Genomic DNA, 23,947 nt, shown 5'->3' with positions numbered 1-23,947 from the left:
CTTGTGTTATGGACAAGATAATGTTCAAACACGTCCTCGCCCTAGAAATGCACTATCTCCTAGAAGCCTCAGAAGACCTGCATGAATGGAATCCGAGATGTTCACAGTAATTGCTGAAAAGTAAACCACGTTAATCACAGACTCCTAATGTTTCTGTGCTCCAGATGAGGGTTTCCTTCAGAGCTACAATCACACCAACAGTGTCTGACTAATTAAATGATGCTCTTTCATTAATGAAACAAGCACTTATGGAGCCCCTACAAGGCAAGGTGTGAGGCCCTGACAGTGAGAGGAATCAGGCATGTCTTGGGCCTTCACCTCAGCCTCCCACCCTGTGCAGGCCCAGGTCAGCGTGTCTTCGACCTCACCTTTCCTATCAGCTCCCGCCCGCAGCATCTCCGAGTCTGTGTGGCTACAGTGGCCTCCTCACCTGCCTCCAGCCTCTCCCTCCAGTCCACGCTCCTCATGGCCACCAGAGCAACCTCCTAAAAGGCAGCTTGGCTTGATGCCTCCCTTGTCCAGAACCTCCCGTGGCTCCCACTGCCCACAGGACCAAGCCCAAGTTTGCTCTCCTGGCATCGAAGACCTGTGTGATCTAGCCCTGCAGACCCCCTCCCAGCCTGATCTTCCAACCTCAGACTCCAGCCACACAGAAAACAGACCTCATCTGCATATTCGGTTTCTTCTGCCGGGAAGACCCTCTCTCTCTGTCTTTGCCTAGTAAATGCTTCCTCCCCACCCCTCATAGCCCAGATCACAGGTCACCTCCTCTGAGAAGTCTTCCCTGATGCCTCCTCCCCCTGCATGCCTGAGGTAGAGCCTAGAAGGAAGGGACTGAAGTTTCATTTTCATATCACTTTACACATAACCGAGGAGATGTCCAGGGTCAGCTGATAGATTTTGAGGGGTAATCCCCTCACCCCAGTATCACATGGTACTTGGCACATGCATCTCTTAAAGCGCTGATGTAATTGTAATTACTATCATGTGTCTTCCACTTGAGGCTGGGACCTTCTAGGCATCTCCATGTGCCCTGTGCCAACTCACAGTTGGCCTGGGGAGCCACCCAAGGGTGCCCAGGGGTCAGAACAAGGGGACAAGGAGAAGGGCAAGGAGGCCAGGCAGGCTGGGGGCACACACTTGCCACCCCTATCCCCGTCCTTTGCAGATTCTCACATGGCACTTCCTGTGACCCAGGTCCTGCTCAGTGCTTTATAAGCCTTAACAATTGTAAACCTCACAACATCCCTTTGAGACAAGCACTCTTATCATTCCCCACTTCATAGGCAAGAAAACTAAGGCCTGAGAAATTGAATCACACACCAGGATCTCCCCGGGGGACTAGGCTTTGGCAAGTAGGGTGGCTTGAGTCTGGGCTCCAACCTACTTCCTGTCTGCACACCCCCACCCACCCCCAGCCCAGCACTCACCCTAATCTCCCATGTGACAAACTCCCCTGAAGGGATTTCAGCTCTCTGAATGAAGGCCCTTGCTTTCCATCCAGACCCGACATGAGCCATGTCACTTTCCCTTTGCAACAAGGCTGCTGGGAAACTCACATCAAACTGAGGAACAGAGCTCACTAACATCCTCAGCCCAGCTGCCTGAGAAAACTAGCTTTGCTTTCCCCTTCCCTGGGCCGTTAACCTTTTATCCTCATTTTTAGTGTGCTGTGTCTGTGCCTTTTACTTTAAGGTACCTGAAGCTCCTTAAGACTCGATGAGTCATAATGAATAAATGAAAGTATATGAGGCTCACCTCAGAGTGAGGTGAGGCCACACTGAGGGGAGGGAGAAGGGGAGCCTGGGATGCAGAATTCCCAGGATGTGGCCCGGGCCCTACCTCCCTTCCACCCACCACTGAGATGGGGTTGGGGGGGGGGCTTCCTAACATCCCAGGGTTCCCACCACGGCAGGACCTCACGCTGTCCCCTCCTGGAATATCCTATCTGTCACCTCTCCATCCACATCACCACCTCCTCCTACCAAGCTGCCCTACAAGGTCAAGCTCAAAGCCCCCTGATTCCCCCAGGGAGTGTCAGGATCCTCTTCTCCCTACACTGCCCTGAGGCATGTCTTCTCCACCAGACTGGTGACTACTGAGGGCAGAATGTGAGTCCTCAGTGGGCAGCCCAGGGCTGGTGCAGAGCAGGTGTGAGCGAGCCCTTGGCCAAAAAGGAAGAAAGAGGCAGAGGGGACCCTTCCCACCTCTCACGGCCCCTGGCTCACACTGCTTCTCTGGAGGCGGGACTCTGCCCTGGCTCCAGGCAGGCCCAGGGAGAAGGGCAGTGAGGGCTCGCACCCACCAGGGCCGAGCATGACACTAGTGACAGCCAGGCGGGGCGGCCGAAGGAGCGGCTCTTACCTGGGGCAGCGCCTGCACCACGGTGTCCAGCAGGGCCCGCATCCCCGTGGCCATCTTCAGCAGCTTCAGCACTGTGGGCGAGACCCAGCCCAGCCCACTCAGCCCAGGCCAATGGGGACGGGCGTGTGCACAGGTGTGCACGGATGTGAACGCGGAGGAAGAGTGAAGAGTTTGGGGAGCATGTCAGCAAAGCGGATAGCTCTGTGATGTCGCACTATAAGCACGTGGGTGCAGCTGAATGAGGGAGTTGCATGAAAACAAGCGTGCACAAGGTGGGACGTCGGTGTAAAAAGTCCAAGAGGAGGAGGGCAGGCACAGTGGGAACGGAGGGATGTGAAGTGTGTGCGTGAGTGAATAATCACCGTGATGAGACAACAATGAGCGATGTGTGAGCGCCCACATCTCTCCCCGCCCCTCCGTATTACAGCCGGGATTCTCCACTGGGCCCCTCCCCACCTCCGAATCTGGAGGCAACAGGTGGTTCAGGGGGAAGGGCGAGCACCGAAGGAGGAGGTTTTTGAAAGAAGTAAGAGGAACAGCCTTGGGGTGAGAGGGAGGCTCTTGGAGAAGGAAAGAGATTTTCAGGACGGTGTGTCGCAGCCAGTGTTGGAGAAATGCCAGTGAGGAGCCCAGTGTCTTCCCAGCTACACTGGGTTCCCTTCAGCCCAACCTGAGGCTGGACCGCTCGGGTCACGGTGTGATATGGAGGTGGGTGCAGGGTGCTGTGCAGAGCTGTCTGGACCGGAGCACATGTGTGCACACAGGGGGTGAAGGTGTGTCAGGTACAGGATGCTCCTGGCTCCTGTTCCCCCCCGCTTCCCCCCTCAGGAGGAAGTCCATCTGGCCCCCACACCTCCCCCGCCTCCCCCGCCTGTCCCGCCTCTCCCGCCTCTCCTGCTCCCGCCCCTCACCCCGGGCAATGCGCAGGACCCGCATGATGCGGATGATGGTGGGGTTGATGGGCAGAGCTGCGTTGATCTCGATCTCCTCCAGCGTGATGCCCATGACCGACAGCAGCACGATGGCCAGGTCCAGCTGGTTCCAACTATGCAGCCGGGCAGAGGAGGGCAGGAGTGAGAGGCAGGGTGAGAGGCACATGAGTTTAGATATGCTCCAGCTGGGACGAGTCCCCCACCTCTACACCCTCCTGCCATGGCCCGGGGGGTCCCTCACAGCCCTTCCAGACCCTACTGGTTCCAGCTACCTTTCTGCCCACCACAGCCTCTGATCCCTCAAGCAAGAGGCTGACCAGGCTAAGCAAACACCTCTGGCCTCCTGCAGGAAGAATGGACTCTGACTCCTAGGTCTGAGTCTTGAACCAGCTGCTCCCTCTGTGTGGCCTTGAGCTAGTCCATCAACCTCTCTGAGCCCCACTTGTTCCCTTCCTCTAGAATGACTGGCCTGAGGGATGCCCTGCTCTGCTTGTGGGGTATGGAGGACCCACAAGAGATGAGCTGAGGAGGGCTTGGCAGAATGCCCTGCACCCATCCATTGGGACCATAATCACTTCCTGTTCAGGATTTTAGGCAGCACCTGGGGTCCGTGGCCGTCAGTGCCCAGATGCTTATTGGCTCCCCTCCTCCAGCTACTCCAGGCTTCCCCAAGGATCAGGACTGCTTCTCCATCTTGCAACGCACTTAGTGCTACCCCAGCCCAGCCCAGCTGCTCACCGGTCCTTGAAGAAGCGCCTCAGACCAAACGCCACCAGCTTCATCACAGCCTCCAGCACAAAGACAGTGGTGAACATGTAGTTGCAGTACTTGAGGGCTGTCTCCAGGGACTGCAGGGGCAAAGGGGAGAGTGATCCAAGCCCTATGACCTGGTGCCCACCTTCCTCCGGTCAGATAATCTCTGCCTTTTAAGGGGAGAATTTACTCCATTCACATTGACTACAATGATTTATGTATCTGCTTTTATTCCTTCCTTCTTAACTATTTATTTTACATTGCTGTTTCCTTTCCCTGTTTCTGCTGGTTTGGTCCAACTGCCCTTCTTTGGAGGCAGTATGGAGCAGTGGTTAAGGGTAATGGTTAAGAGCCAGGCTCCCTAGATTTGAATCCAGGCTCAGCACTTACTCTTCGTTCACTGTGTGACCTTGGGCAAGTCACCTGACCTCTCTGAGACTTAATTTTCCAATCTATGATTTGGGAATGATAATAGTACCTACCTCAGAAAGTTGCTATAAAAATTAAATGAAGTAATAGCCCAAGGCCAGACAGAACAAGAACTTGGTGAATGTGAGCTATTATTATTCCATTTCTTCACGTTAATTTAGAAGTTCTATAATTACTGTTCCATTCTGCCAAGGTTGCCTTCCTTTTCCCCGCACTCCTAATATTCCTCTGCTACCATTTAAAATAAGATACTAATTCATCATTGAGAGGCTCTGCTCCCCCCTCTTCCCGCCCCTACTCTCGTAAGACTTGCCCCTACACACCCCTCACGTGCCCCTCACGCACACTACCTGCAACTAGCTGGGAACTGGTCACCATCTCCTGCACCAGTGTTTGACCCCAGTGGTCCTGCCCCTCTCCTAGGCAGCGGTGGAGCCACATGGCAGGCCTTGAATGCAAATCAAGCTCCAGTCCGGCCACCACTACCCACTGCCTGAGTAACTTGGGCAGCGCATTTTATCTCTCTGTGCCTTGGTTTCTTCCTCTACAAAATCTGGAGAAAGCCCTCCCCAGTGAACACCTTAGTGTTGCTGCAAGGATTAGAGAACTGATGCCTGCAGCGTGCCCTGCAAAAAGTCACACTGAACACCCCGCAGCCACTGTCACTCACATTCAAGGCTGGGCCCAAACGTCACCCCCGTCCCCTGCTCACCAGGACAGTGACCTTTCCCTTTCACTCACCTGTCCTACCAGGCCCAGGGCTTCCTGAGTATAAGGCCTACATGGGAGGGTGCTCAGACCCTGCCCCACCCCGTCCCCGGTGCGGGGTCCTGCCAAGGACCCAACCCTGCCACGTGACCTCTGGCAGGGCCAGGCTGGGCTCACCGTGGGCTGGTTGTAGTGCTCCAGGGACATGGTGACCACATTGAGGCAGATGATGAAGGTGATGAAGATGTCCAGGTAGTGGCTGGTGCACATGGAGTGGATGAGCAGCCGAGTGGGACAGTAGGTAGCGTAGTAGGGCAGCCGCTGGGCCTCTGCAGGGGGTGTGGGGTTGGGAGGTAGGGGGCATAGACCACAGAAGGTCAGGCCAAGGGAGGGACAGAGCACATGGAGGGAGAGGTGGAGGGGAGGGAGAAGGCACAGGGGAGAGATGCCCCACCCCAGGTCCACCCCAGGCCCTGGGAGTCAGTCTCCTCCACCCAGCCAGGGTGCGTCGAGGGAAGGGGGCAGGACGTGAGGGAGGGTGGCAAAGAGGGACACTGACTCTCCCCATCTACCCCAGATGTGCCCATGTGTGGGCTCCGGGTCTGCTGGCGGCTGGACAGGGGTCTCACAGCTCAGGGCTGGGCCTCCTGGCTCTGCCTTTGCCCTCTGCCTGGACTGAGCTGCCAGGGCCTCATTCAGGTGGGCAGGGGGTCATGGTCTCATTCTGGACGGACACCAATAGGGGTCAGGTCACCGGGACAGGCCGATATTGGGGGAAGGGCAAGGCCAGGGGCACAGGTCCCTTCCAGCTCCAAAGGCCCAGAGGCTGGGGTCAGGCCCAGGCTCGGTCCCTGCACCCCAGAGGGCCAGCGGCAGCGGGCAGAGGAGCCCTGGGGCCTGGGCTCAGAGAAGGGGTGGGGGGCCACACTCTGTGTCCCCCACTCACTCCGGCGCTTCTTCTCCAGGCGCCGCAGCCGCTTCTCCTCGCGCCGCCGCGCCTCCTCCGCCTCCTGGTGCTGCCGGCACTTGTGGAAGTTCTCCACCACGACGCCCACGAACATGTTGAGCACGAAGAAGCTGACGATGAGCAGGAAGGAGATGAAGTAGAGCAGCATCCAGGGGTTGTGGTTGGGCACGGGCTGCGGGGAGCCAGACGGGGCTGAGGCAGGCGGGTCGGCACCGCGGGGCCTGCCGCAGTGGGCACCCCACCTCGCCCAGCGTCTGCGCAGAGCGGGTACCGATGGCAGCCTCCTAGGAGGCTGTGAGGTTTGGAGGTAGGACGTGCCCCTCCCGAGCACAAGAAAGGTGCTCGGCAAAGAGAGCCCTCCCCTTCCCTGCCACCTGGACACACGTCCATCCATCTTCTTCCTCTCACTCGCCCATCCATCCACTTATTCATCCATTCACTGATCGTCCATCCATTTATCCACCCATCCACCCATCCATCCATCTGTCCATCCATTCATCCAGCCACTCACTTATTCATCCATCTAGAAACAAGGCAGGAAACAAAGCAGCCAGCAGAGGAGAGAGCACAGCCCTGGTGGAGTCCAAGTGTGTGTGTCTGTGTGTGTGTACATCTATGTGTGTGTCTGTGTGTGCGTGTGTGTGTGTGTGTTGGTGGACGTGGTGGGCAGGAGGGGTGTACAGACAAAGAAGTGGAGGAGGATGTCTCTAAGCGTTCCCATTCCCCCACATCTCCATCCTCCACTTCCACCTCCAGCTCGAGTTGGGTGAGGCCCATGAAGCCAAGAGCCTGAGGTCAGCTACAGGCCTAGAAGTTACCTTCAGGCCTGATTCCTTCAGTGAGTGGGCCTTGCTGTGACCTAGAGTATCTCTCTACTGGAATGACCCTGACTGCTGACCCTGGTCAGCCACATGTCTTGTCTAAAGTCCCCACCCAGCCCGAGAGGGGACCCCTGCTCTCAGGGAGATCTTGGGAGCGAGGGCTCAGGCCTCCTTTCAGGCCCAGCCTCCTCCCTGACCCCTTCCACCCTGGCACCCCAAACCCATCCTCACCCAGCAGCCCCCAGGAAGCTCCCACAAGCTAACGTGGCTGTAATGCCTTCACTGACTCCCATGGCCCTCAGATATACTCCAGCCCCAGCTGCACGCACAGGTCTTCCTGACTTTCCCGCCCTGCTTACCTCCCGCACCCACCTCCTGCCACTCTCCTTCCACTTTCTACCCTGGCCCTCGACTCTCGACTCCCTGAACACGTCACTGTCCCACCCCAAGCCTGCACCTGCTATCCCTCGCAGCTGTACTCGGCCCCTCTCCTCCTCCGACACTAGGTTCTCCACCCACAGGCTGTGCAGCCCTCCAGGCACAGCCAGCTTGCAGAGCCGGGTTTGTTGAAGCAGAGGACACAGTGACTTATGCTAGCCAGAGAGCAGCTCTAATGGTGGAGGATACAGGCCAGGTGGGGAAGGGGTGGGCTGTGGTTGACAGTGGGAGACACTGGGGTTTCCTGACACCAGCTTCAGACCCCTAGGCCCCAAAGACTCCGTGTCCTGCCCCCGCTGCCCTGGCTGGACTTGACCTCAGCCACACCCACTTGCTGGTCCACAGCGACAGCATCCAGTCCATTGTACATGATGTTCACCCAGCCATCCTTGGAGGCCAGGACAAAGAGGGACATCAGGGCCTGGAAGACACAGGAAGAAAGGGGACAGGGGTGGTGAGGGCAGGCAATGCAGGCTTAATTTGCCCCTCCTCACCATTTTTATGCTTTTGGGTGGCAGAGGGACCAAGAGGCCTTCCCCACGTTGAGGGCAGAGCTGGAAACTGAGGTAAGTACAGTAAGTAGCAGAAGCAGGATTCACACCAGGTCTGGCTGACTCCAAAACTCCTATCAAGGTCCGCTGAGTGGAAGGTGGGGACCAGGAACCAATCCCCACTGAAGCACTTACTAAGTGCCAGGCACCTGCTGGACACTCAGCAATCAGGGTCTTAAGCCTCATGCTACCTGTAAAGTGAGTTCTGCCCATTTTGCAGAAGAGGAAACCAAGGCTTGGAAAGCAGAAGTGCTGCAGGGCAGGACTGGAGGCTGGTCTGTAATCCCAGGGCTGTTGGCACCAAAAAGCCATCACCTCCACCCACCGGGGATGGGTCAGGTCAAGGGTTGGTGGGGGTGCTCACCTGGCCCAGATTGTCGAAGTTGTACTTGTGATGGACCCAGCGGTAGTTGGCGGCCACGCAGTCGGAACGGTTGGTGATGTTGCGGGTGTCTACACCCAGACAGTGGTAGAACTTGCCCTTGAAGAGCTAGCGGGTAGGGACACAGGGTTAGTGACTGTCCTGCCAATGCTCCCAGAGGGTGGGAGTGGGTTGCACATCAGAAGAAGGACCCGCCCTCCGGGGGCACTTCTTCTGTGCACAGCCTGAGCCAAGCCCTGGACCACACCATCCCTCCATGTCCCTAGTGTGAGGTGGGGCTACTCTCATCCTGTCTCACAGGTGAGGAGACTGAGAGCCAGGGGTGTAAGGTAATTTTCCCAAAGTCATTTGAGGTTTAGGATGTGGCAGAGGCAAGGTTCACACTCTGGTCTGTCTGAAGCCTAGCTCTTCCTCAGACCCCGGAGATCAGACCCCAGTACCCACACTGGGGATTCGGGCAGGGACTCCATGCGAGAGTGCTGCCTGCGGGCCCCAAGGGGGAGAGAAAGAGAAGTACAGGGACTCCTTCTAGGGACCCAAGCCTTCTCCATGTCAACTGCCTGGAAGGGCAGGGTCACTGTTCACACCGGGTCCACACCAAGCCCCTCCTGCCCAAGCAGCTGTGCTGTGAACCTCTCAGCAACCCCAAAGGACACCTGTGCACAGGGCTCCTGCAAAGCTGCAGCCCCAAACACAGGGCCAGGTGGGGAGCCTGGGAGCCTTAGAGTAGGGCTCAGACCCTCAAGAAACGGTCTCAGCAGCAGCTCAGGCCCCAGGAGGCCCAGGTCATTCCCACTGTCCCAACACGTACTTTGTGATCTGCCCCTTCCTATTCCTGTGTTGACCTCCAAACCAAAATCTGAGTCAGTTCAAAGCCCTGCGTGGGTCAGAGACCAGCCATGGCCTTGACCCCAGAGAAGCCAAGCCCAACTCCTTAGCTGCCATTCCAGGTCTCTTCCCACTTGGCCCAGCTCATCTCTCTACACCCACTATAGCTCCAAGTTCTCTCCCCAAAAATGCCCTGCTTGGTCCCACCTCCCTACAGGTACCCATCTGCCCCTGAAACCACTTCCCCCCATGGTGACTTGCCCAAATCACCTGTCCTTCAAGGCCCAGTGCAGAGGCCACCTCCTCAGGCTGTTTTCTCCATTGTCCCCAGCCCAGACCTGCGTTCCTGCATACCTCGGATCCCTGGGATCCCATTTACCCAGATTGCCCTGCAATCAGCCACTGGGGCCTTGTCTGCCTCCCTCCCTGGAAGGGGAGCTCACTGCTGGCAGGGACCACGGCTGCTCCACCAGGACCACCTGGCACAAAGTCGGGAGAGTTGGGCAGGAGTGTGGAGCCCCTTCCCCGACCACAGAGCCCCCCACCCCTGCCTGCCCAGCCTGGGTACCCCTCACCTGCACCCCCAAGATGCCAAAGATAATGAAGAAGGCACAGCAAATGAGGACGATGTTGCCGATGGGCTTCAGGGAGGAGATGAGTGTCTCTACCACCAGCTTCAGGCCAGGTGCCCGGCTGATGACACTGCAGGCAGAGAGGGGCCAAGGGCACTGTTAGCCCTTAGCCAGGCCTGGAGACACACCTCCTTGGCCCAGAGTCACCAGGGCAGAGGACACCAGGCCCCAGATCTATACACAAAGCAAAGCGCTATGCTTTCACCCCATCCCCTTAGGATCCACATCACACCCTCCTCTAGACACCAAGGCCCAGAGGCCACCCAAGGACACAGAGAGACTGGAGGCCACCTTCAGACCCTGCCTTCCAGCACCTGTTCCAGGCTCCTCCCCCAGGACCAGGGCCCACCCCTCTGGTGCTTGGCGCCTGCTACGAGGACAGAGCAGGGTGGAGGGCCGGAGTGAGGGGTCCACTGAGACTCTGGGGGCTTCCTTGGACAGTGCAAGGATTCCCCCACCCATGGGGCAGGGTCGTCACCGCAGGGGTCGTAGGGTGCGCAGGAGCCGCAGGACTCGGAGGACCCCCAGGATCTTGGCTCCCCCAGCCGAGGCGACTGACACCACGATGTCAATGATTGACACGAAGACGAGGAAGCCGTCCAGCACATTCCAGCTGCTGCGCAAGTATGCCTGCTCGCCGAAGTACAGGCCCAGCGAGACCACCTGGGGGAGGGGCAATGGGAGGGGTCAGCCGGACTCCGCCATGGGGCAGGGCGAGGTCAGGTGGATGAGGGACAGAGTCAGGTAGGCTTCAGGCAGTGGGGAGTGCATGGGCAGTAGGAGACTCCTGCCCAGCCACCCCCTCTGAAGGTGGCTTATAGGTAGGTCTCCACCTATCTAAGGAGCCGATCCCTGAAGCACAGGCCCACAACTGCCCCGTTGCCTTCTCCCCGCACATCTGGCAAACCCAATTTGAAGCCATGCACTCTGGGAAGCATCATAGATGGAAACTTCCCCCAGTGCCCCGACCTCCCGGAGCTACCTCTGTTACACTGGAAGTGGACTGTGAGCTGTTGGAGAGTGGGGACTGCCCCCACTCCCCGCTCCAAGTAGCCCAACCCAGCTGCTGGCACCAAGTAGGGGTAGGCCTCCAAGGCCACCTGTGGAATTCTGCTGAGGGGCAGGTGAGTAACAAGCTGAGGGGGGCCTGGGCCGGGGCCTGGAGCCCTGGACAAGGGTTGGGAGAGGTCCCAGGTGAAGCCAGGTACCTTTAGTGTCATCTCGCCCACGAAGATGGCTGTGAAGATGTAGTTGGACACAGTGAGGAAGATGCGTTCCTGAAAGAGCCGGGGGATACCATGGGCCCAGGGGCATCCCGGAGAGACTGCCCCTTCACAGGCTAAGGAGGCAGCCCCCCCCCCCCCCCAGTTCCAAGCTCCCTGCCACACCTCCCAGCCTGGCATTCGGCCTCGCTGAGCCCTCCAAGCCCTTCAGCCCTGCACGCTGTCCCACAGCAGGCCCTGGTGGCCTGCCCCTCTGCCTCGTCCCTTGCATGGCCGGAAGTCCCCAGCCACTCACAGTGCTGCCGGCCTCAATCTGGGGCCGCTCCAGGGCAATGGTAATGCAATTGAGGAAGATGAAGGCCAAGACAACGTAGTCAAAGAGCCTGTGGGCGATGATGGTCTGACACAGGACCCGGAACCTGGGCAGGGAGGGCAGGAGGCCATGCGAGTGTCGGTTTGCCCCTCACCCTGCCCAGGAGAAAGGCAGAAGGCCCAAGCACATGGGGGCCAGGATGGCCTAGAGGAAGCTGACCCTTCTATTCTCCTCTGGCCACACAACAGGTGGAGACTTCATATCTGCTCAGGATGCCCACCTGAAGCCACTTCCACTGACCACGCTGCAAACTTCTGGCACCACAGGATGATGGGCACCCACCTACCCCTGGTACTCAAGGCTTTCCAAACACTGGCCTGAATCCCTGAGCCTTGTTCTCCAGCCGCATGGACACATGTTACCTGATACCCTCAGCTTCTGCCCCCAGGTCTTCCCTTGGGCTGCGCCCTCTATCTGGACCAGCCTCCACTTCTTCACAACCCCATCTTCATCTACAGAACTTTGTCTGCCTCCAAAGTCCAGCACAAAGGCCTCCTCCCCCAGGAAGCCTTAGGATGCCTGCCTCCAGATGGAAGCACCCCAAGTTACTAAAGATTTGTTCAACCTGGTGCCCAGCACAGGGATGGCCTAGAGTAGAGGAGGTGCCCAGGAAAGCCCCCACACGAACACTACCCTCCTCTGCAGACCCTCCACTACAAGGCCAGGAGAGTCCTCTGGGGTGTGGGGAACTCCCCAGTGGCCTTGCTTGGCTTGGCAGAAATCTCTTCCTCCCAGACGTGTCAACCCCCTACTCTAACCTCATCCCAAGCCTGGCCCTGCCCACCTGTTCTCCGGGGAGAAGAGGTAGACAGACCAGTCTTCACGGACTTCGCACCAGTCAGGCTTGTAGACGTCAATCATCTTGCGGACACGGAAGCACAGAGTCTGGCAAGAGAAGGATGGAGTGCAGGCGCATCAGCGCTGCCCAGAGCTGCTCATCTCCGCCCACCCTGGCCATCTAGCAAAATGGGGCCACTGGATGACCTCCGAGCTCTCCCATCAACCCAGAACCCTCGCCCCCTCCAGGGGAGGCAGGGAGAGTTTTTCTCCCATGGGCGCGCCCAGCTCAGAGGTGGGCAGTTCTGGTCCCCTGCTCACTCACTTGAAGCCCTCTTCCCTCTTGGCCTTTGGCCTTTGGCCTTGCCCCCTTAGGGCGGGGCCTGGTCGGGCCCTCCCACTCCAGCCCCGCCCCTCGCACCCTTCCGGCTTCTGTCCGATCTTCTCGTGGGCCCCTCGGCCCGGCCCTAGAGCCCCGCGCACTCACGTAGTCCATCTCCTCCTCATCCTCCCCGCGGTCCCGGCGGTCGTCCATCTTGGTGAAGACATCCTTGGCGATGCTAGGCATCCTCCCATTGCAGTCCTCGTGCCCGGGGGCCGGGCCTGCAGCCCTCCAAGCCGCCCGGGGGTGAGTGCCCACGGTGGGTACCAGCTCGGCCAGGTCCACCGAGTCTCTGGTGTCGAGCGACAGCGTCCGGCGGTGGTGGCGGTGACGGTGCGCCGGATGGGGACCATGATGCGCGTGGTGCGCGTGCGGGATGTGGAGGGGCGCGGCCCGCGGCGGCCCCTCTTCCCGGGCACCCTCGCAGCCCCCGGCGGTGCCGCCGCCGACGCCACGCTCCGCGGAGAGCAGGGACTCGTGCTCCGCCGACGGTGGCTTGTGCTTGAGGCTGTTCCAGCTGGAGCGGCGGCTGGCCCAGGCCCCACTGCGGCCCCACGGCCCGTAGTAGGAGCTCCGAGAGCTGGACTGGGAGGAAGCCCGGGACTCTGGTCAGCCCCATCACACACACCCATGGTTGTGACTAACACCCTGCACACCCGCTGAGGCCCAATGAGGGCCACCCACCCGTCTAATGGGTGACAGAACAGGCTGGACCTCAGGGGTTTTCTCCCTGTCCTGCCTCTCACTCTAGCCACATCTAGGGACATGAGGGCACCTCCACCCTGTGGCTATGTCCCTTCCTGCCACTTCACTTCTCTTGAGAAAGGTACAGCAAGTTAGGGTATCTGCCCATTTTGCAGGAAAGGAAACTGAGGCTCAAAGAAGGGCTGTAACTTGTTCACAGTTACAAAGGTTGGCAGTGGCAGAGGCCAGATTCAAGCTCAGGTCTGCACCACCTCAAAGCCCAACTCTTTACCCTACACATTGCTGCTGAGACAAAAACCCAGTTCCCTACACCAGATCCACTGGCACTACTCATTCATTTTTTCCTTGTTGCCAAGTCCTGCGCGATCCCTCGGCATCCAGGAATGCAACAGACATGGTCCCTGCCTGGTTCTGGCTAGACAGTCTGGTGCCCTAAGCCTAGGCACCAGTCTGGGGCTGAACTGGCAGGCATTTCTCCCCAAGGTCCCTCAGCACACAACCAGCAGGGAGCAACCAGGCAGAGCACCCCACAAGGACTCACCAGGGAGCGCTGGTCGTAGCTCACCCTCCCCAGTGACATGACACTGCTCTTGCGTGAGTCCAGGGCCATTAGCACGGGGTCTGGCTGCACTGAGAAGCGAGGGGCAGATGCTGCAGCCAGATGTCCACCCAGGGGGAGATTGGGGTCCAGGTGCCCATTGGGAGTCATGGGGATTGGGCAGAGCTTGGGATCTGGGGGTGGGGGGGTTGAAATACAGAGGGAGGGGCAGACAGAAGGACAGAACAAGAGCAAAAGAAGCCATGAGGAAAAGAAACAGACATGGACAGTAACAGAAATTAAGAGTTTTTCTGGAGAGACTTCCTCCACCAGGAAGTCTTCCCGGTTGGACATCATCACGTGTGCCTCCCCTCTGCCCCAACTGCAAGGCTCTCAGCTTTATTTCTGGATGAGTGGATCCCTTGCCTACTGTGTTCAGGGCCAGCTCATGAGAACCTCACTCTGTGGCCACTGCAGGAAGCAGGCAGATACTGTCCAGCCTGGCTACCAAGAAGGACACTGCATGGGTTGGGGAAGTTTGTTCCAAGCTGCCCAGAGGTGCTAAACAGAACCCAGGCATCCTGAGGCTGAAGGCTCTTCCCAACAGGCCATGCTGTGTGGAGGGGTGAGGGTGGGCTGCAGCTACCCCTGTGGCTAGAATTCAGGAGAGCCATGAATGTCACTGGACTTTTGAGATTTAGCTTTTCTTTCAATAGTAAGTGTAAATAAGAAGCGACAGAGAATTAGCTGTCCCCGAACCTTGGCTTGAGGGGAAACCAGATGCTATGCCCTTTGCCCACCTAGATCTCAGGGGAAGAGTCCTGGCCTCCTAGGTGACAAGTGGAGGTCTGTTTACCTCCGCCGCCGTCCAGGCCCTCTTGGAGCTTGTCAAACTCCTCCATGTTGGATGAACTCTGGTCCTCGTCCGAGTACGAGCGATTGGCGTCGCCCTGGGAGACGGTCCCTCACATTGGAACAAAAGTCAGCTAAGCCCTTCCCTCCCTCCTGAATTTTTCAATAGGTGTTTTCACCCTCCCCCCATTTTATAGATAGTGAAACTGAGGCTCAGAAAAGGGAAGTGAGAAGCTAACGAGGATCTGGGCCACAAACCCACATCTGCCTGACTGTAAGTATCCCCAAAGCCTCATAAAATGGAGGAGCCGTGATCCAGAATCCCAGATCTTGGAGATCTTAGAATCTCAGAGGTAGAGAGGCCTAGTCCTGCACCCCTGGGAAAAAGACAGGGATCCTAGATGCAGCCTCCATTTGCACACTTCCTGTGATGGAGAGTTCACTGCCTCTACTGCCTCATGGGCAACCCCTTCCTCTGGAGACCCAGTGCCTGCTAGATGTTTGACTCACAATCCTCCCCCATCCGGATCCCCCCACCCAGTCTCGTGCAGGCCCCAAAAGAGTGCATCTTCCACCAGGGCCACAGTCACCTCTGCCTGGAAGCCCTCCACCAGGATGGCCACCAGCAGGTTGAAGAGCACATAGTTGCCAAAGGTCATGAGGGCAACGAAGTAGAGGGAGGCCCAGGGGGAGGTGGAGGCCATGCCATTGTAGAGGACGACGTTCCAGTCCTCCTGGGTGAGGATCTGTGGGGGAACGGGGAATAAGGGCTCAGCCCCAGAGAGCCCCAGGCCCCAGCCCAGCCAACCGGGTGGACTAGCTTCAGGCGTGCTGCAGCCCATGCACACCTACAGCAGCCTGTCACATGTGCTTGGGCATACAACACACACACACACACACACACACACACACACACACACACACGATCTTCCTGCTGTCTGTCTGCCCACACCCTCAAGGCCTGCATCACACACTCGTGGTGCTCCATCCTGACTGCTCCCATAACCCCATCCTCTCAGCAGCCTATCCCATCACCCAGGGCACAAGCCACCCCCGCCCCCGCCTCTTCCCCTTGTTCCCTCTGCCCTTACCACAACTGTGTGCACACAGCCATTCAACCACACTATGGTACATGTGAAGAAACAGTCTCAGGGATGAATCCAAAGTCTTGGGGCAGGAGTGGAGGGGCAGGGACAGGCATCAGGCAGTCAACCCAGCTCCCAGCCTGGCCCCGCACTCCGGACCTGCCCACTGGAGGCTGGGGCTGAGGGGCCTCACTGTCAGGCTGCTGCTCTTCCCTGAATTCTCTGAGGCTGGGGGCACCTCCAAAGAGCGATCCTGGGAGAAACCCCTTCCCTGGACAGACATGGACATGTTCCGCTGCTTACCTGGAACACTGTGACGATGGCCCACAGCAGGGAGTCAAAGTTCTTCCGGTCAGGGACCTGTGTCTCCCGTGTCCGTGCGAAGGCTGAATTTGCAGCCAAAGATGTGCATCCCGAGGATGCTGGGGGAGGGATGGAGGTGGCTCAAGGGACTCACACACACACACACCAAGCTCTTTGCCCACCCACCTTTCATTCCTGAGCAACCGAGTAAGATGGGAGGAGGCAGTGTTGGTCCCATTTTACAGAAGTGAACACCGAGGCTCAGAGGGGTGGTACTTGCCTAGAGCCATTAGGGGGTTAAGTGATGGTGCCAGGATTCACACCCAGGTCTGGGGTGGTACCCAGAGAAGCTCAACCACCCACACTCCCAGGCTCCTAACCACGGCCCCAGCAGACCCCACAGGTGTGGCCTCCAGGGTGGCGGGCTCACCTGAAGATGAAGATAAAGAGCATGAGAAGCATGCAGAAGGTGGCCACGTTGTCCATGGTCTTCATGAGCACCACGAGCTGGCGCCGCAGCGCGGGCATGAAGCGCACCAGCTTCAGCACCCGCAGCAGCCGGAAGGTCCGCAGCACCGACAGCCCGCCATCCGCCTGCCCCACAATCTCCCAGATGCTGCAGCCGGGAGGGGGCCAGCAGGGGTAGGGAGGGAGAGAGGCAGGAGGGAGGCCAGGAGGAGATGAAGGCAGAGGAAGGAGAGGCCGGGGAGGATGGAGAGACGGAGAGCTTCCATTTATTCACTCATTCATCCAAGGAATATTGTTTCACAAGTCATTGCACTTCCGTGCACCCTAAATCCGGAGCTCTGAACCTGGATTCTGTGGACGCCCCCCCAAGAAGTCTATGGTCCATGAATGTCACTGACCACTTTTTGAGATTTAACATTCTTTTGATTACAAATGTCAACAACAAACAACAGAGAATTAGCAGTTTCTATGGCCTCGTAGCCAATTGAAATCACTGATATTTTTCTATCACATGGTGGCCAATACAGATATTTCCAAATATTACTTATGCTCATCCTTTCTTTGGAATGGTGGTAGTCATGGACCCACTACTAGATCTTGCTATTTAATGCATTCATCCAGAAGCACATATATTGCTAAGTCACAACTTCTACAATATTTTGGTAACTGTGTTTCAGGATGATTGGCTGCCTTCATTTCATATACTTCATTTACTGGCTGGGGTCAGTGCACGAAGTGCCCCTCCTGCTCCGCTCTGTTTCTAGGCCCACAGCCTGGAAGGTTGGGGGCAGGGGGCGGGTCGGCACCTGATGATGACAATGATGCTGTCAAAGATGTTGTAAGGGTTGCGCAGGTAGTCGAAAAGCCCGAAGGCAGCCAGCTTCAGGAGCATCTCCAGGGCAAACATGCTGGTGAAGACCACATTGCAGATCTCCAGGATGTTGGTCAGCTCCTCAGGCTGTAGGGGTGTTGGGGCAGGGGATGGGAGCCCGGTCAGGCCAGAGGGAAGCTGCGGGTCCCTCCCTCTGGACACCCATCAGCTTCAGGACCCCCGCAGAGGCAGGGAGGCCTGGCTCAGCCACCCTGGCTCCATGACCTGCAGGTTGGTGTCCTCGTTGGAGCTCCATCTCCCCCTGCACTTGGCCTCAAGAACCTGACAACTCTGCTGCATCTCTGCCATTCTGAGGGGTCCACTGAGATGGGAATGACCTTCCACAGATTTGGCAGAGATGCTGGTACTACATACTGAGGGCCATGTTATGATACCCATTTTACAGATGAGGAAACTAAGGCTCAGAAACCAGTCTAAGGTCATATGACTAAACACAGAACAAGACAGAAAGGCAGGCCAGTAGCTGCTGAAACTTCCTATTTGCCCATGACCCTAAGCCACTTAGTGAGCATGTGCAGGACCTGTTCTGTGCATTTTATAGGCATCATGTTACTTAATCCCTCACGGGAGTCCATCATACAGATGAGGAAACAGATTCAGAGAAGGCCAGTCCCCTGCCTGAGGCTGCAGAGCTAGCAAGGGGCAGAGCCAAGATTCAAACTCAGGCAGCCTGGCTCCAAGACTCCTGCCCTTAACCCCTGCCTGTGCAGACCTCCCCATCCAGCCCTCCCTTCTCTCCACTTTCCTAGCAATGTGGCTGGAGACCACCACGCCCCCTGAGGGAGGACAGAGACTGTTCATCTACCGTGTGCCTCGACAGCTCTTAATCCACCCGACCACCCGCTCGGTAGGGCTTACTTCACACACTTCTCAGAGGACACTAAGGGCGGAGAGATTAAGAATCAAAGTCACCAGCGGGTCAGAGGGAGGCTAGTCCCCCTGGCCATAGAGCCATCCTCTACTCCAGGAGCTGTGTACCTGCTGGTTTTTAGCAGCAAGTGACAGCCCTGCAAGTGGGACCACTCGAGGGACACCAGTGTCTGAAACAGGCCACACTGCTGGCCGTGACCAGGGGCAGGGTTCCAGGTCCCCTCCTCCTCGGCCAGGCCTGTTTCCTCACCCATAAAACAAGGGGAGTGAGATGAGGGCCAGACGAGGCCCCAGCCCTTCTCCCCCTCTGCAGCCCCACCAGGACTAGTGAAGTGTCTGGTCTCTGCTCACCACTGAGTCAGGCTGTCCCCGCCTGATCACGGAGAAGGGAAAGGCCATCTGTCAAGCCTGACCATGCGCCCCTGCTGAGCCCGACACCAACACAATTACTGATGCCTCAGACAACCTATGAGGCCGCTGTTGGCATCTCCATTTTACAGATGAGGAAACTGAGGCTCAGAGAAGTGAACTGCCACACAGCAAGGCTGTGGCAGAGCCACCAAGTCAGACGCCAAACTACTCTCCCAGTACACACCCCGACCCGCCCCCTGAAACTCATCCACCCATCCACCCACTCATTCACAGCTGCATACACTCCACAGGTCTTCCAAGCATCCGTCAGGTCCTGGGCTCGTGCTAGCCAGGGTGGGCAGTGGTGAACGAATCAGGACATTCTCCCTGCCCTTGAGAAGGGCAGGGTCCACTGACAAAGCCCATTTCACGAGTTAACAAACCAGTCGGCAGATGCTAAAAACAGAGGAAGGTTGAGGGTGTTTTGGGGGAACACAGACAGTGGAGTCAGGAGCAGCTTCCTGGAGGAAGTGACATCTCAGTGAGACCTCAAGCTGAAGGGGGAGCAGGAGACAGGGAGAAGAGAGGGTATCTGGGCACAGGGACCAGCCCGAGCCAAGGCTGGGGGAGACAGGAGAGCTCCCATCACCAGCACCGCCCCTCCACCGGGGGACCAGGCCTCAGGGCCTGACGCTGATTCCACTCGGGTCAAAAGGAGATGAGAGAAAAATAACCCAACCCTCCGCTTCCGCCTGGTGTCTGAGAAATCTAATAAAACTGCCAGCTCCTCTCAAGCCCAGATAAAAGGCGAAGGCGCTATTTCCATCTGTAATTACATTTGACTCACAAAATGGTCCCAAAAGGGGAGTGGGCCCCCGAGAGAGGCACCCAGTGAGGAGGGGCTGGGGCCCAGCATCCCTGGCTGAGCCAGGGCCCAGGTGCTGCTCGGAGCCACCAATTTCCCAGCCCGCCAAAACAGAGATGAAAGATGTGGCCGCTGACAGTCCACAATGGCCAGCGCTGGCTCCGGCCACACGTGCTGCACACACTCCCGCCCAACTGCAGCTGAGGAGGAGCCCCCACCCCACTCTCTCTCCCCGAAAGGTCACCTGCTTGCTCCCCTCCTCCCTTGGAACAGCTGTTTCTCTAGTCAAGCGCACACCTGTTAATCTTTTTCTAATGGACCACCCATCACTCCTGCGAGCATTTTTCTGGGAGAGAGACAGTGAGCGGGAGAGAGAGACAGACAAATACAGATACAGTGAGTGAGAGACTAAGGGGGGAGGTACGTGGAGAGGGACAGGGCAGCCATTAGAGAGATGGACAGAGAGGGACTCGAAAAGAGAGACGGACAGACAGACTCATATAGACACAGGGAGTGAGAAGCAAAGGCAAGGTGTGGAGAGACAAGACAGAGAGAGAAAAATAAAGATAAAAACATAGCGAGGGACCAAGATCATGACACTGTATGTGAGTTAGAGACAGAGCCAGAAACTGAGAGAGAGCAGGCAGACAGACAGACAGACAGAGACTGCAGACAGGTGGCTGGAAATGGCAAAGACCCATCCAATGGAAGAGGAGGTGCCAGGGGAAGAAAAACCAGGTTAAGCCAGAGGCAGGAGTACAGAGGGCAGATGAGGGGCTGCCAGCGGGAGGTGAGGCCAGAAGCAGAGGGAGAGGGGTAGGGGCAGGACCAGCTCATCCCTGCCGGACGCCAGGCTTGGGAGGCCCGGCTGCCTGGCCTCTGACCATTTCTGCAGGGGCAGATAAGGGCCCAGTCAGGCAGGGGTCTCTAAGTTGCCCCCAGGAACCCCTAGAGCCCAGCATCATCCCCATGATAATAATGGCAGCTGGTATTAAAGCATCTCCCACGTGCGAGGTAGCGCTAAGCACTTTCCATGAATTATCCAGTATAAGCCTCAAACATTACCCTATAGTATCCCCATTTTACAGACAGGGAAACTGAGGCTCAGAGAGGAGAAGCAACAGTCCCCGGCCATGGCCAAGCAGTGGTAGAATCAGATCTCAAACACCGGTCTCCTCCCTCCGGCCCACACCCTCATTCTGCCATGTCCCAAGTGTCTTTACCTGTCCTGCTTTTCTGACTTGAGGCTCCAGTTCACCACAGACACGTCACTGCCCTGCTTACAAGCCTTCCAAGGCTCCCCACTGCCCTAAGGATAAAGCCAGTCTCAAGACTTCATGAATAGACCCCCTCAGCCTCCTGGGCTGTTGGCCCTGCCCCAGGTGCACATCCTCCTTGAAGACTCAGGGTCTTACATGGGAATGCGTATGCTCCTGGTGCCTGCCTCTGGCCCTCCTGTCTCACTAATGAAATCTGAGTCATCCTTCAAGATCCATCTCCTGTGTCACCACCTCCAGGAAGCCTTCCCCAACCGCAGCTCATGTTGGTGTCTCTCTCCCCTAAGCCCTCACGAAGCTGGAATGTAGGGCACTAAGCCACTCTATCTTCCTCTTCCCGGAGTCACCCCAGACCTGGGTTGGCAGTGACTTGATGGAGCTGCTGAAAAGAGAATAAAGCCTACTTGACCCATCCACTGATTTGGAGGCCCTGAATGCTGTCTTCTGGGAGCTGGAGAGAGTGGACTTGCCCCAGCCAGGGTCAGCCCTTCCCCACAGAGGCTCCTTGCACTCCTGCCCTGCTACCCATTCAGCCTGACCCTCTTTTTTGTTGTCCAACTTGGTCACCATCCTCTAGCTCTAGGACAGCATTGCCCAGCTCAGGAGGAGAGGGGTGCGCTCAGACAGCCTGCTCCCAGGAGCAGTGCCTCCCCACCCATCTCCTGCTGGCTCTGTGGAACCTCCAACTCAACCTCAGTATCTGAGAGCCCAGTGCTGATAGCTGCTCACCATGTCACACTGGGCAAGCCAGTCCACTTCTCTGAGCCTGTTTCCCCGTCTGCCCAGTGGGGACAAGATGTTCACCCTGCTTGCCCCAGAGGGCTGCCGTGAGGCTCACACAGGGAGGAGATGTGCAACACATCAGATGATGATAGAGGAATCTGGCTGCCCAAGTCGACCCCATCTACCTGTCTCAGTCACAGACTGTCCTGGGCCCTCCACCCCAGGGCTATGCAGGGTGGGGGACCGACTTCGGCACCATCTGACCACCTCATGGGTCACACAAAGGCCCCTGCTTGGCTGACCCCCACTTTCCCCTGTCACCTCCTCCCAGGCCAGTGCCTGCAAGGAATGTATGTGGCCACGAGGACCCTGGTGACACTCCCTTGTGATTTTGGCAGCAGCGACCACCTAAAGGCCATGGGCTCCCACAATCTCACCTCTCATTTGAGTGCTTGTGACCCCAGAGGCAGGGGTGGCCCCACTTCGCAGCAGGAGAAAGAAAGCAGCCACCTGCCTCCCCCCACCTCACCAGCTGCCAGCCCCCCACCTCACCACCTGCCTCCCCCCACCTCACCAGCTGCCAGCCCCCCACCTCACCACCTGCCGCCCCCCACCTCACCAGCTGCCGCCCCCCCACCTCACCACCTGCCGCCCCCCACCTCACCACCTGCCAGCCCCCCAACCCGGTGGCCACACTAAGCTCCCTGCAGGCGGGTTGTGCAGCCGGGGTAGGGTGGGGCAGCCAGGGTAGGGTGGGGCAGCCAGGGTAGGGTGGGGCAGCCAGGGTAGGGTGGGGCCCCAGGATGCCTCCCCTCTGCAGTCACCTCCCCCGCAGGAGAGGGGCAGTATACAATCACGTCTCTCCTGCTCCTCCCCTTCCCTCCCTGCCCCCCAGACAGCCCTGAGCCACCTCTCTCCACAGGCGCCCCTCAGATGAGGCTGCTCAAAATAAACTCGGGGGCGGCCCGCTCCCTGCCAGCAGTGTCTGGGAGCGGGGGCTGCGGAGCAAAACTACCCTTGGCTTAGGAGCAGGCCCTGCACAGAGCTCGGTCAATGGCTGACACTCCGAGCCGCTTTAAAGAGAACATTTTTTAAATTCTTCCTCCCCCTCACTTTGTCTTTAATTAATAATTTTTTGAGACTCCAGATGGCATATAGGAAGCTCACTCCAAGGGTGGTGGCGTAAGGCTCCAACAAAAAATTAGAAAATTATTCATAACTAGTGAGGACCTACTATGCACCAGGCTTCTTGATGCATTTAACCCTCCCTCTGGAAGAAGGGTCCGTGTGACCATTAACAGATGGGGACAGTGGCTGAAGGAGGCCAGGCGACTTGCCCAAGGCCTCCCTGCTGGTCAACAGCAGAACCAGGGACGGAGCCCAGACCTTGAGCTGACAGAGTTCAGTTCTCTGGCAGTGACGTTCAGAGTGGGAAGGGGGTGGGGGTAATACCTGCGCTTAGTAGGTGCTCAGTATATGGGAGCTGATCCCTATGAGGAAAAGGGCATGAAGTTAGGGCGCCTGCTCATGGATGAGGAGGCCAGGGAGGGTCCTGTGAAGCGGCAGAGCCTGGCCAGTGAGGGCAGCCTCTCCCAGACCAGCCAGGGGACAGGGGTACCTGCGGGGCCACAGAGGCGGCTTCCCCATATGGAGGCCGAAAACCTTGCTCAGTAGGATGTGGCAGGAGTGAGGGGGGCCAGGCCAGGGAGGGAGACCCTGAGGAGGCTTGAGCAGGGACTATGGCCTGGCCTGAGGCTGGCGCTGCAGATAGAGAGAGAGAGGCTGGACCAGCGAACGGAGCAGCCCTGGCCGCCGTGTTGCCTTGGGGGGATGGCTGAGAAGGCAGGAGCCAGCAGTACGCTGGCAAACAGGCCTCTGAAAAATAGTCCTGATTTGCAACATGTGCCAATTTCCATGGTGTAAATACTCCCACCACGGCCAATTTCAAGCTACCAACTGTTTTTAACAACGGGTTTGCCAAATCCTTGAGTATGAGAAAATTGGCTCTTGCAAGCTAGTTCCACAAGCCACTGGCAGGGACAGGGCTCAGGTTCTGGTGCAGCAGGATGGTGATGGGCACCCTTGGTGCTGCCCCACCCAGAAGCTAGAGCCAGTATCCCAACAGCACCGGTTCCCTGTGGGGCTCTCCCTGGGGACACAGGCCCAGCCAGGCCTCTGGCCCCTGTCTGACCTGGCCAGGCCAAGGCCAGAAGGTGGGACCCTAGGCCAGGGGGTCTGGGCTGCCGGTCTCACCAGCTTTACCCTGCAGAGAGCCTTCCCCCAGCCCTCCCCAAGACATTTTTAATTAAGCTGGAACGGCAGGCAAACCGGCAAACAGGCAGCTCTGAGCAGAGTGGTGGCAGCCCCAGGGGCCGCATTTCAGTAAATTGAATAGAGCCTGTGTCTGGCGAACTAATGAACAGGGAAATGAGAGTGTGGCCCACCCCCGGGCACAGTG

General features: G+C 57.9%; 1 protein-coding gene across 1 annotated transcript in view; it reads right to left on the bottom strand.

Annotated features, from left to right (window-relative positions):
* The window catches only part of CACNA1I (calcium voltage-gated channel subunit alpha1 I), a 107,183-nt gene that overhangs the window by 8,981 nt on the left and 74,255 nt on the right, over positions 1 to 23,947 (bottom strand). Inside the window, 20 exon segments of the mRNA XM_032492291.1 lie at positions 2,365 to 2,435; positions 3,276 to 3,409; positions 4,035 to 4,144; positions 5,364 to 5,515; positions 6,133 to 6,325; positions 7,744 to 7,833; positions 8,328 to 8,453; positions 9,749 to 9,875; positions 10,284 to 10,468; positions 11,014 to 11,082; positions 11,324 to 11,447; positions 12,186 to 12,286; positions 12,666 to 13,145; positions 13,807 to 13,997; positions 14,660 to 14,753; positions 15,246 to 15,401; positions 16,044 to 16,100; positions 16,102 to 16,162; positions 16,474 to 16,659; positions 17,318 to 17,469. Of these exon segments, the coding sequence (XP_032348182.1) occupies positions 2,365 to 2,435; positions 3,276 to 3,409; positions 4,035 to 4,144; positions 5,364 to 5,515; positions 6,133 to 6,325; positions 7,744 to 7,833; positions 8,328 to 8,453; positions 9,749 to 9,875; positions 10,284 to 10,468; positions 11,014 to 11,082; positions 11,324 to 11,447; positions 12,186 to 12,286; positions 12,666 to 13,145; positions 13,807 to 13,997; positions 14,660 to 14,753; positions 15,246 to 15,401; positions 16,044 to 16,100; positions 16,102 to 16,162; positions 16,474 to 16,659; positions 17,318 to 17,469 (2,859 nt within the window).

The sequence above is a fragment of the Camelus ferus genome, chromosome 12, assembly GCF_009834535.1.
Source record: "Camelus ferus isolate YT-003-E chromosome 12, BCGSAC_Cfer_1.0, whole genome shotgun sequence".
Taxonomy (NCBI): domain Eukaryota; kingdom Metazoa; phylum Chordata; class Mammalia; order Artiodactyla; family Camelidae; genus Camelus; species Camelus ferus.
This window is presented reverse-complemented; position numbering and strand designations above follow the sequence as displayed.